Source organism: Erinaceus europaeus, chromosome 13 (assembly GCF_950295315.1).
Source record: "Erinaceus europaeus chromosome 13, mEriEur2.1, whole genome shotgun sequence".
NCBI classification, from domain to species: Eukaryota; Metazoa; Chordata; class Mammalia; order Eulipotyphla; family Erinaceidae; genus Erinaceus; species Erinaceus europaeus.
In genome coordinates, this window is record NC_080174.1 from 99985140 (window position 1) to 99998569 (window position 13430).

Below are 13430 nucleotides of genomic sequence, written 5' to 3' on the forward strand. Positions count from 1 at the left end.
TCTAATGTCGTCAGATAAAGAGAGGACTACAGAAGTTGGATAAGGGCAAGAGACTGGCCCACTCAATAACGGCCCTTTCGGTGAAGAACACACCACCTCATCATCTGGGGCCCTTCCTTGTTAGGGAATCCTTGGACTCCCACGTGAATATGATAGGCCTAGACCTCTAATGGACCCCTCTCTACACTGCCACTGGTCACTTCCATCAGGAACGTCATCATAAGCCCTCTTGGAGGCTCTCCAGGACCTTGCCCTCACCATAAAGCAGTGACAGTAGAGATAGCCGTAGTCTCTGAAGGGAGATTGGGGTATCCTGTCCTGCCACTTGAGGACGACTGGTCCTAAAATGAGTGTAGCCTGCAGGGTTCCCAGCTGTGACCATGAGCTGTGAGCTCAGACCAGTAGGGACTCGGAGATTACACGGGCTCTGGTGTAAATATATATAAATATATACATCTAAAAATATTATATAGATATATAAAAATATACTATAAATAAATATATATTATATAATGACATTATATAATATATGATATATAAATATATATGTGCCCTAGGTCAGGGGGATGGCAGTAAATTGTATCCACATAATTTTTTTCAAGAATGGGAGCTACTCACTGCCCTAATCCAACTTTCTAGCCCTCTTCTCTCCTGACATCATTTTCTCAGACTGTATATTCTTTTCTTTCAAGATGTTTTATTTATTTAGTAGTTTAATATTAAATTACAAAACTGTAAGGTAATAGGGGTATAATTCCATACCTTTCCTACCACCAGAGTTCCGTGTTCCCATCTCCTTCATTGGAAACTGCAATAGTTCACCTAAGGTCATGGGATGATTCTATAATTATCTCTATCATCTATCTATCTATCTATCTATCTATCTATCTATCATCTGTCTCTCTAATCTATGTATTTATATATTCACCCTCCCCATTTTTCTTTTCTTTTTTTATTTAATTTTTTATTAATTATATTTTTGAGAGAGATGCAGAGAGAGAGACACACACACAGAGAGAAACACCAGAACACTGCTCAGCTCTGGCTTATGGTGTGCAGGGGACTGAACCTGGGACTTAGGAGCCTCAGGCATGAGAGTCTGTTTGCATAACCATTATGCTGTCTCCCCTGCCCTCCCATTTTTTTCAACAGTCCTGCCTTCACTTCCTTGCGAGTTCACCCCTACATCTATTACTACTTCTGTTATGCCCAGAAGTTCGAGTCCCAATCTCACGCAGAGAAGACCACAATCACATGCAATAGCAAGAGCCTTTATTATCAAGCTTAAGCTTGGGCCACCGACACCCTTCCAAGCAAGGGGAGAGTCTATGACCCTGATCACTTCTCGTCCCACCTTTTTATAGTTAGCAGGGTGGGCACAGGTGGAAACATCCACACGAAACAAGAACAATTGGCTTTGGGCCAAAAGCTGCTCTCAATATTTGGGGCACCTCTCCAACCCCACACTTCCAGGTGCTAGACAATATTTTTATCCAACTTCAAACTTGCTATCAAATTCAAGCAAAACTATCATAATTGTGTGCCCCCAGGAACATGCCTAAGATGGACTTTCTTTTTTGTTTTTTAATTTTATTATCTTTATTGGGTAGAGAGTCAGAGATTAAGAGCGTAGGGGGAGATAGAGAGGGAGAGAGAAAGAGAGACACCTGCAGTCCTGTTTCACCACTTGCAAAGCTTTCCCCCTGCAGGTGGGGACCAGGGACTTGAACCTGGGTCATTGTGCACTGTAGCATGCGCATTCAACTAGGTGCGACACCACCTGGCTCCCTAAGATGGACTTTCTATCTTTCTTCCATCCTTCTTCTAGCGTTTGCCCTTCTTCTGTAGCCAGTCAACAGGTCAGGTTGAAAGCTGTCAGGAGCTGCTCGTTGCTGGCTTTGAAAGTGACTGGGATCCATGTGGATTCAGTCGGCTAGGAAGGATCGTCAGTTTCCCCAATGAATGGGTACTCAGGAGATGCACCACGAGAAGGTTGATCCAATGCATCCCTCTTCCACCCTAAGGTCCCTAATCTCATCTACTCTGTTCCTACTTTTTTGGTTCCTGTTCATTAACCATTTAGTCTCACTTTATGTCCTGCCACCTTCCAGACACCACGTTGCAGGTGCTGCCATGACTCCACCCTGACTTCTCTGGGCAGACACCCTCACCCATGTGTCCTGGAACCTCCCCTCTCCAGAGCTCTGGCCCACTGGGGAAAGATGGAAACAGGCTGGGGGTGTGGATCCACCTGCCAACGCCCACATCCAGTGGAGAAGCCATGACAGGAACCAGAACTCATACTCTCTGCACCCGCAAAACACCCTTGATCCATACTCCCAGCGGGGGAGAAGAGACAGGATCAAGATAAGAGGGCTCTGAGCCCCAGCTTCATCAGCACCTAGAGAGGAGGAAAAGGAGAGGGACAGATAGAGGTAGTAATGTTGTCATGAGTGGCTTGGAGGGGAAGAGAGGCTTAGGATTGGATCAGGAAGAAAAACGGGACAATTATGTATAAATGTGGACAGGTAGTTATAGAGATGATGGCTTGCTCGTGTGCTGGCTTGCAGCAGGGAGACTGAAGATTCAGAACCCTGGTGGTGGGAATGGAGTGGATTTATACTCCTTGTTAACATGTAATTTTATAAATTAATATTAAATCACTAATAAAATTTAAAAATAAATAAATAAAACGTTGGGGCCAGGCAGCAGCACACCTGGTTAAGTGCACACATGATAGTGTACAGGGACCTGGTCCCCACTATCAGGGAGAAAATTTCACAAGAGGTGAAGCAGGGCTGCAGGTGTCTTTCTGTCTTTCTCTACCTCCCCCTACCCCAGTTTCTCTGTCTCTATCCAATAATAAATAAATAAATATTTTTAAAGATCAAAATAAAAAATAAACAAACAAAAATGTTCTATTTCTTAGGCATTTGGTTTTTTACTATGAGTCTGGACTCAAAACACAGTAATGGGGCTCGGTGTTGGCACATCTTTTAAAAATTTTTTTTCAACATATATATATTTATTTTTTTCCCCTTTGTTGCCCTTGTTTTTCATTGTTGTTGTAGTTGTTATTGATGATGTTGTTGTTGTTAGGACAGAGAGAAATAGAGAGGGGGGGGACAGAGAGGAGGAGAGAAAGACAGACACTTGCAGACCTGCTTCACTGCTTGTGAAGTGACTCCCCTGCAGGTGGGGAGCTGGGGGCTCCAACTGCTGCGATACACCCCGACTCCCAGTCGGCACACCTTTTAAAGTGCACATATTGATATTGAAGCCCTCAGTCCCCACCAGTAGGGGAAAGCTTCAAGAGTGGTGAAGCAGTGCTTTTTTTTGTTTTTCCATCTTATTCCTCCCTCTCAATTTCCTTTTGTCTGTATAAAAAATAAGTAAATAATAATAATAAAGTGAGAATAACAGGTGGGATAGACGGCATAATGGTTATGCAGAGACTCTCATGCCTGAGGCTCCAAGGTCCCAGGTTCAATTCCTCCGCATCACCACGCGCCAGAGAAAAAAAAAAAAAAGTCCAGTCGGGAGTCGGTCATAGCGCAGCTGTTTGAGCGCAGGTGGCGGCGCAACGACCGACCGGCTTAAGGATCCTGGTTCGAGCCCCCGGCTCCCCACCTGCAGGGGCGTCGCTTCACAGGTGGTGAAGCAGGTCTGCAGGTGTCTGTCTTTCTCCCCCCCTTCCTTCCAGTTCTCTCTGTCCTATCTAACAACAACAATAAGAAGTACAACAGGGAGTCGGGCGGTAGCGCAGCAGGTTAAGCGCACATGGCGCAAAGCGCAAGGACCAGCTTAAGGATCCCAGTTCGAGCCCCCGGCTCTCCACCTGCCAGGTAGTCACTTCACATGCCGTGAAGCAGGTCTGCAGGTGTCTTTCTCTCTCCCTGTCTTGCCTCCTCTCTTCATTTCTCTCTGTCCTATCCAACAACGACAACAACAATAAAACAAGGGCAACAAGAGAGAATAAATATTTTTTAAAAATCTAAAAAAAAATTTCTAAAAAAAAAAAAGTTAAGGGGCTGGGTGCTGGCACACCTGGTTAAGAGCTCACATTTAAGTGCACAAGGACCCAGGTTCCTTGGTGCCCACCTGCAGGGGAAGCTTCAGGTGTAGTGAAGCAGGGCTGCAGGTGTCTCTCTCTCTCTCTCTCTTTTTATTTTTTTAAAATATTTATTTTATTTATTTATTCATTCCCTTTTGTTGCCCTTGTTGTTTTATTGTTGTAGTTATTATTGTTGTTGTCGTTGTTGGATAGGACAGAGAGAAATGGAGAGAGGAGGGGAAGACAGAGAGGAGAGAAAGACAGACACCTGCAGACCTGCTTCACCGCCTGTGAAGCGACTCCCCTGCAGGTGGGGAGCCGGGGTTCGAACCGGGATCCTTATGCTGGTCCTTGTGCTTTGCGCCACCTGTGCTTAACCCGCTGCGCTACAGCCCGACTCCCTCTCTCTCTCTTTTAATCTCCCCTATCCTCTCAGTTTCTGTCTCTATTCAATAATAAATAAGTTTTTAAAGAAGTTGTGGGGCTTCATAAAATATTACTTTAAAAGTTAAAAGTTAAAAAAAAAAAAGCTGCCATCGATCAGACGGGCGAATGATTGGAGCCACAGATGTGCAGTCCTGCTGTACAGCAGCTCTTTAAAACCCTTTTCCCTTTGCACAGACAAGTAGACTCTTGGGCATTGCTTCACCTACAGCATCCGGCAGGTAAGCCAGCTTATTTACATAGCAACTTTGGCTCCTGCCTTCACCAGGGACCAGAGCAGGAATTGGAGTAAAGCCCAGGTAATTAGTCTGCACTGGGAGTCCTTTTCTTCTGTTGAGTGTCAGAGCCGTCTTCTTTGTCTTCTTACTGTCACCAGCGTGGACACACAAGCCAACGACCAGTGCACCTTTTTTGAGATGTTTGGCACTTCGATATAAGTACTGTTCTCATTTTAAGGAGGCTTCAGACTCTGCATGTTCCACTTAAAGAATGGCTCTGAACCTATGTGAGCAAAGATTCTCTCCTCGGCATTACTGGTTTAAGCTTACCTTGATCAGCTTAATGTCCATGGACTGTAATCCCTAGGTCAACTGAAGGGAAAGGCTTGAGGGACTGCTTTGGAGTCAGATCCCTCCATAGGCTCAAAGACCTCTTTACCATTCATCCATCTGCCTAGCAAGTGGAAGAACCTTCCACTGTCCAGTTACTGCCAGTACTTGGAGACCTCAGTCATGCAGACAGAAATCTCACTCATTTTAGATACAGAGATGCTAACACCAGCTTCACCAGGATGAAAAGAGGTGGTAAGAAAGGTCTTGCACTGGGAGTCGGGCGGTAGCGCAGCGGGTTAAGCGCAGGTGGCACTAAGCACAAGGACCAGCGGAAGGATCCCGGTTTGAGCCCCCGGCTCCCCACCTGCAGAGGAGTCGCTTCACAGGCGGTGAAGCAGGTCTGCAGGTGTCTGTCTTTCTCTCCCCCCCTCTGTCTTCCCCTCCTCTCTCCATTTCTCTCGGTCCTATCCAACAATGACATCAATAATAACTACAACAATAAAACAAGGGCAACAAAAGGAATAAATAAAATAAAATAAATTAAAAAAAAAGAAAGGTCTTGCACTGTGCTTGGCACACACTGGGCAAGCAATAAGGGTTTTTAGTCTTTTATATGAGTCAGATATGTATTTATATCTGAAAAGTAATAAAATACCAATCACTAAGCTTGTGGAGAAGAGAAGTATGGTGTTTCTCTAACAGTACCTGATATTTCCCGTTTGAAAATGTAACAAGCCCTAGTGGTACACCTGGTTGAGTGAACACAACGCAGTGTCCAAAGTCCTGGGTTCAAGCTCTCAGTCCCACCTACAGGGGGTTAGCTTCATGGGCCATGTAACAGTGCTGCAGGTCTCTCTCTCTCCATCTCACCATTCTTCCTCAATTTCTCTCTATCCAAAATAAAATAACTTATTAAAAAAGAGGGAGGCCAGGCAGTGGTAAGACTACCTGGTAAGTGCACACATTACAATGTGCAAGAACTTGAGTTCAACCCCCTGCTCCCCACCTGCAGTGGGAGAACCATGTGCTGCAGGTGTCTTTCTCTCTTCCTCTCAATCTCCCTCTCCTCTCTTTCTCTTTGTCCTATAAAATAAAACAAAGGGAGAAAAATGGCTGCCAGGAGTGGATGTATTGTGCAGGCACTGAGCCCCAGTGAGGAACCCTAGTGGTCATGAGAAAAGAGAGAGAAAGAGGGAAAGGAAGGAAATCAAATACTATTTTTGGCAAATGGTTCTTTCCCTACAGTGTGAGCTTACGTTCTCTTCATTTCAGAGTCCTGAGGCAGGAGAAACCAGCAGAGAACTAAATTATATAAGGCCAACATAAAATTCATGAACTCAGGAATGTGGAAGTGAAAATCATTTCCAAAGAACTTTCATATCCAGTGAGTGAAGAGTAAGCCACCTAATTTTTCACCTTCACATTAGATAAAGTCTCAGGGAGACATTCAGGCTTTAATATGAACAGTAAAAGAGGAGACAGTCGCTTAGTACCACTATCACAGTTAAAACAAACTTCTGGAATAAGAAATCACTTTACTGTCATGCATTTTAGAAGCGGTGAAGCTTGACTAAATCATTTAATTTCTACATAGTTGATGATCACTGAAGCAAATTGCACAGAGGAGCTCAGGAACACCAACTAGCCTCCTTGATAACTAAAGGGGAAACAAAATTAGACTCAATTTACATGTGATTTGAAAAGATCTCATCCTTACCAGAATACTGCAGCTGAAACTACCCTATGCTGTTAGAATCAAATTTCTCTAGAATTTCAAATTGAAGAACACTGATATATTTTATCTACAAAGTTCAAGAGTTAGTGAAAGACTGATCTTTCTTGCCTTCTTTTTAAATTTCCTATAAAAATTAGCAGGGTTACTAGGGAAGCAACCCTGGAGTAGATTGTAGGTCTTTCACTCAGGAGGCTGAAGTTCAGTCTCCAATATCACACATGCTAGAGTGGTGTTCTAGATTCTATCATTTATGAAATAAATGTATTTTTAAAAGTTAAAAAGAATTAGTTGGAGGGGCAGGTGGTGGCACATCTGGTTGAGTGCTCACATTACAGTATTCAAGGACTCAGGTTCAAGCCCCTGGTCCCCACCTGCAGGAGAAAAACTTCACAAATGGTGAAGCAGGGTTGCAGGTGTCTGTTTCTATTCTCAACTTCTGTCTCTATGCAATAACAGATAAAAATATCGTTTAAAAATTAGTGGGCATAGAATATTCTGGTAACCTCTTATTTCTGGCTTTCTTCTTTTTAACTTTGCTATCGGGGATTTAAACAGCACTACCTCTTGTCAGAATGTAAGTGATGCCCCATGGGACAGGGAATCAATCCTGTGTTCTGTCCCTTTGTAATAGTAGAGAGCCAACAGCAGGGTGAGTGATGTAAGAAGGAAAGTGTGCTCACCAGTCCACATTCACTGTCAACCTGGGAGGTCATGAGTTGCATGCTGAGACACTTACCTCCTGGAAGCAGCCCCAGGAACAAGGCAATTGGTAAACACTTCTTTGAAATTATTGCCTTTGGGGGGTGTCGGGCGGTAGCCCAGCGGGTTAAGCAGGCGTAGCTCAAAGCACCCTGCCTGGCGTAAGGATCCTGGTTCGAGCCCCTGGATCCCCACCTGCAGGGGAATCGCTTCACAGGCGATGAAGCAAGTCCGCAGGTGTCTGTCTTTCTCTCCCCATCTTCCCCCCCCCCCTCTCTCCATTTCTCTGTTGTATCCAACAACGAACGGCATCAACAAGGCTACAAACAAGGGCAACAAAAGGGAGAAAAAAATGGCCTCTAGGAGCAGTGGATTCATGGTGCAGGCACTGAGCCCCAGCAATAACCCTGGAGGCAATATATATATATACGGCCTTTGGTCAAAGTGTGGATAGAGGGTAACTTCAGGAAAATGTTTATGGCTGGAAATACTTAGTGCCAGAAAATTGTACTTAGTTTAGATCAGGAGTGGGAAATGTCTGAACCGTGGGCTATATGCCCTGAGAAATCATTTGGTCTGGCCTTGCCAAGGCAACTGTAGGCAGGACTTGAAATTCAGTAAATCTAGTTGTTTTCTTTTCTTTTCATTTTTTTTCCAGAGCACTGCTCAGCTCTGGCTTATGGTGGTGTGGGGGGATTGAATTTGGGACTTTGGAGCCTCAGGGATGAGTCTCTTTGCATAACCATTGTGCTATCTATCCCCCCCCCCCCAGCGCCCAATCTAGTTGTTTTCTTTTCCCACTTTCATAGCAACATTATGTTCTAGTTAAGTTGATAATGTTGTATAGCCCATGAACAATCTTATAAATATACAAATGGCTCTTGCAGAAAAATGGTTCTCCACTCCTGGCTTAGATGATCAGTTTGTAAGAGTTGGAAATATACGAAGGAGAAAAACAGGGAGGTCGTTCCTGGTTTGCTCCCAGCCACCAAAACGTGACACTTCTCACCCAACTTGTAGTGTAGGATCAGACTAGGAAAAAACTGGCTTCCTAGTTCTTCTCTGCAGTCCTAGGGTATGTTTCACTAGAGCCCTTGGCTACCGTTGATAGCACAGTAAATACGAGAAAGAACACAAATCAAGTTTAGGCTTAAATTAAATAACATGATTTAATTTAGTTGTTGCTTAATCCTGAATCCTCTTAAGTTAAAAAAAAAACAAACACCACACACATGAAAGTTATAATTAACTATTAACGTTAATGAATTTAAACCTTCCAGAAAGCATGAATCCAAAAGGAAAAGTCCAACAGGCGATACAAGCCACATGTTTTATGGCCTTTTATGTTTCGGTCTCAAATATCCTAAACATCAGTGGGGGAAAAAAAAAAATCTCTGGAGTTTTCCAGTTTATTCTTCTAGAGCTTATTTCTTTCTGGGCCGTTACTGAGTATGGTCTTCAAACAGGTACACGATTAACTCGTAGGTTGACAACACAATAGCAGTATTTGGTATCTGTCGGATGAGCTGGGCAAAGAGTCCTCTATAAAAGGCAAGGTAACCTTCTTCCCGGAAGATGAGTCGAGCTGTCTGGACAAAAGACTTGTACTTGGTGCCTTCCTCCCGGAGCCGTGTCCGTATGACTTCTGCAAAGAGAAACATGTTTCATGCTACAAGTGAACTGTGTTCCAGGCAACGTCAGGCATACAGATTCGTAACTCTGGCTATCTGGGCAGGATACTCACATACATGGGCAATGCAAAGGTAAGTACTTTTCACAAACTTTCTTCTACAATTTGTTTTAATGAGACACAGAGAAACCAGCACACTGCTTCTCTCCGGTCTATGATGATGTTGGGGACTGAGCCTGGAATCTCTGAATCTTAAGCACAAGTCAGGGGAGCTACGATTTCCTGTTTCCTATATCTCCTTTATCAGTATTTTGTAACTCAGGGGCCAGGCGGTGGCACAACTGGGTAAGTGCGCACACTACAGTGCACAGGAACCGGGTTCAAGCCCCTGGTCCCCACCTGCAGGGGGGAAGCTTCATGAGTGCTGAAGCAGGGCTGCAGGTGTCTCTCTCCTCTCAATTTCTCTGTCTCTAGTCAATAAATAAATAAATAAATAAATAAATAAATAAATAAAATATAAAAACAGTATTTTTTAACTCTGCATGTGGCTGATTGTGAATATTGACATGCTTATTACTTAGAGATGACTTTTAAAAATTCAAGGGATTTTTAAAAGCTAAGTTTGCAGGGCATTTACTTGGTGCCACGAGCGCTCAACCCGCTGTGCTACTGCCGGCTCCCGAATGACACTTTACTTTAAGATAGTGCATACTTGGGTGGGGTATAGCACGATGGCCATGCAAACAGACTCTCATGCCCGAGGCTCTCAAGTCCCAGGTTCAATACCCCGCACCACCATAAGCCATAAGCTGAGCAGTGCTCTGGTAAAAAAAAAAAAAAAAAAAAAAGATATTGCATACTTTTTTTTTTTTTTTTTAAAAAAAGGCTTTTAAAACTATTTATTTATTCCCTTTTGTTGCCCTTGTTGTTTTACTGTAGTAGTGATTACTGTTGTCTTTGTTAGGACAGAGAGAAATGGAGAGAGGAGAGGAAGACAGACACCTGCAGACCTGCTTCACAGCCTGTGAAGCGAGTCCCCTGCAGGTGGGGAGCCAGGGGCTCGAACCCGGATCCTCCCACTGGTCCTTGTGTCTTGCGCCACGTGCGTTTAACCCGCTGCACTACTGCCTGACCGTCTGATTCCCGACAGTGTATACTTTTTAACTCCCAATTAAGCACAAACTGCACATTCACCAGAGGGATAATTTGAACAAAGTATGACAGTAGCTTCAACAAGACTTGGTGTGCTCCCCAGCCTTTTCTACCTGCTAAAATCTGTGTCCTGAAGCTTTTCAGCCGCCTCCCGCTTCTTCGTCCACTTGGCCCTCCCTCCCCAGGCACTCAAAGCGCAGGACACTCATCCCTGCAATGGAGCAGACTTCTGCTCAGACTTCCACCTCGGGAAGCACTGTGACCACTACTGCAGGAGTGGTGGCACCAGCGAGGCTCCCTGCGCTGACCTGCATCTGTCATCATGGCCAGAACAGGTCACTGGGCTTTTGCTAACATCTGCTTTTCATGGCACGGTAAACTATTTTTCAGTCCCAGGTTCAATCCCCAGCCCATCATAAGCCAGAGGTAAGCAGTGCTCTGGTCTTTCTCTTTCTCCCTCCTTCCCACTTCTGTATCTCTCTCACTAAAATAAATAAATAATTAAAAAAAAAAAATCAACTTATCCAAAGAAGCCACATACAGCATGCCACTCAAAGTGAAGCCAAAATAATTTTTTGAGGGTGGGGAGGAGAGTAAGGATATGCTGGTTTCCATTTTTAACAATTAAAAAAAAAAAAAGATTTGGGGTTTCTTTCAAGATGTCAGAAGTCCTGGGAGTCGGGCAGTACTGCAGCAGGTTAAGTGCAAGGACTGGTGTAAGGATCCCGGTTCGAACCCCCTGCTCCCCACCTGCAGGGAGTCACTTTCTCTCCACCCGTCTTCCCCATCTCTTTCTGTCCTATCCAACAACGACATCAATAACAACAGTAATAATTACAACAATAAACATAATTCCTTCTAGCTCCATCCAAGCTGGGTCAGAGAACGTGGGTTCATTGTTCTTAATAGCTGAGTAGTATTCCATGGTGTACATATACCACACACAGCTCTCTCAGCCACTCATCTGTTATTGGGCACCTGGGTTGCTTCCAGGTTTTAGCTATTATGAATTATGCTGCTATGAACATAGGTGTACACATATCTTTTTGGTTGGGTGTTATGTGTTAAGTGAGCTAAGTCAGAAAGATAAAGACTAGTATGAGATGATCCCACTCATAAACAGGAGTTGAGAAGAATAACAGAAAGGGAAACTCAAAGCAGGATCTGACTAAATTTGGAGTAGGGCACCAAAGTAAAAACCCTGGGTTGAGGGTGAGGGTGGATGTTCAGCTTCATGGGGTGGAGGGAAGGGGGAGGGACACAGTCTTTTGGTGGTGGGAATGGTGTTTATGTACACTCCTATCAATTTTCAGTCATTTAAATCACTAATTAATATGAGAGGGGAAAAACTGATTGAATGTCTCAAACTTTTAAAACCATAGATTGAGTCTTTTTAATACATAGGCTGAGTCTTTGATATGTTGACTCTTAATTAGTCCAGGGAGAACAGAAGCAACCGGTGGCACAGCTATATACAAATAATGTCAAAGGACATAAATTATGGTGATGTCGTGTATGATACAGCAAATCCTAACAGAGGGATTTTTCAAAGTTAACCCAATTGCCAAACAATGTGATTATAGCAGTAACTATCTATTGCCTTCTTAAACCCTAAGAAAACAGGAACCTACTGCTTCCTCTATAGAGCCTATATTTCCCCTAATCCTGGAACCTCTGGGGTGGGGCTCACTTTCCTGCATGCTTCTCTCAAGTCATACCAAGTGATATTGCATCTGCCGATCCCAACCTAATCAATGCAATGAGTACCACCTCAGCATGCTTCACTTCAGACTGTGTCCAGAGACATCAGGCGTGGAATGCCAACCCTTCAGCCTCATCACTCAAGTGAGACCTTTCCTTTCATGGTATTCTCTAATTCCATTCTAGGAGGTTCACTTCCTAACAAAGTCCCAAAGCCTAGATATAGACCAGGTCCCGTAAGACAGAGCATATGTTCACATGTGTCCATAAATTAAGGCAAAATATATACCTGAAAGCAAAAATACACAATAGTCTGTAGTGAGTCAGTATCAAGTTAGTTCCTAATGAAATAGTGTCTGCTTAGACTCAGATACCCTCCTCACCTACTTCCTATTACACTTCCTTCAGTCACTCCAAAGCTAACTTTATCAAAGCAAGGACTGCAAAAGCTGAGTAAGGGCAAGAGACTGGCATACTTTAACGATGGCTCTTTAGTCATTAACAGGCCACCCCATCTGATGGGGCCCTAACTGGGGAGTCCTGAGGTTCCCAAACATACTTGATGGGCCCAGAACTTGAATAAATCCCTCTCTCCATTGTTACCGGTCATCTCTATCAGGAACAACACAATAGACCCCTTTATGGGCCCCCCAGAGGACCTTGCCCTCAACATGGATCAACAACGGTAAAGAATGTTCCATCCTCTAAAGGGAGGCTGGACAACATACTCTATGCTACACCTGAGGAAGATGGGTCCTGATATTGGGGCAGCTTGGAACATTCCTACTCATGACCATAGAATGTGAGCTCAGATCTAGAGGGATGCAGAGGTCACACAAGCTCCTAAGCTAATTATGGGCCCCAGATCACATCAAATTGATGGGGTTTACAGTCAACAATATTTGTACCCCTTTCTCATATTAGGGAGCTACTCTCTTCCCTGATCCAGCTTTCTGGTCCTTTTCCCAGCCATGACACCATCTCCCCAGACAATAACTTGGATCTACTTGTATTAACAGATTTCAGGCTCAGGGGCAAAAAGAAAAAGGAAACAAAACAAAAACCTGGTATAGCCACAGGCCCTTTGGAATTTAACTAAAATATGCCAACTAGCTATCTACAAAATGGAGGACCCCCCCCCCCAACTCTTCATCTGCACTATTCCAGCCCTTAGGTCCATGATTGGTCAACAATTTGTTTGACTTTGTATGTTAACTCTCTTGTCAACCACCAGGTTCCAGATGCCAGCATGATGCCGACCAATCTTCCCTGGACAGACAACCACACCAGTGTGTCCTGGAGCTCCGATTCCCCACTAAAGAAAGAGAGAGGCAGGCTAGGAGTATGGATCAACCTGTCAACACCCATGTTCAGTGGGGAAGCAATTACAGAAGCCAGACCTTCCACCTTCTGCATCCCATAATGACTCCCAGAGGGATAAAGAATAGGAAAGCTATTGGGATA

At 44.1% G+C, this 13430-nt stretch overlaps 1 protein-coding gene across 1 annotated transcript in view; it reads right to left on the reverse strand.

The window, feature by feature from the left end:
- Positions 1-8633: 8633 nt before the first annotated feature.
- Positions 8634-13430, reverse strand: part of SLC25A33 (solute carrier family 25 member 33) — a 39829-nt gene continuing 35032 nt past the window's right edge. The window contains exon 7 of the mRNA XM_060170942.1: positions 8634-9128. Within this exon, the coding sequence (XP_060026925.1) occupies positions 8926-9128 (203 nt within the window). The 3' untranslated portion in view covers positions 8634-8925. The remainder of the gene's footprint in view (positions 9129-13430) is intronic.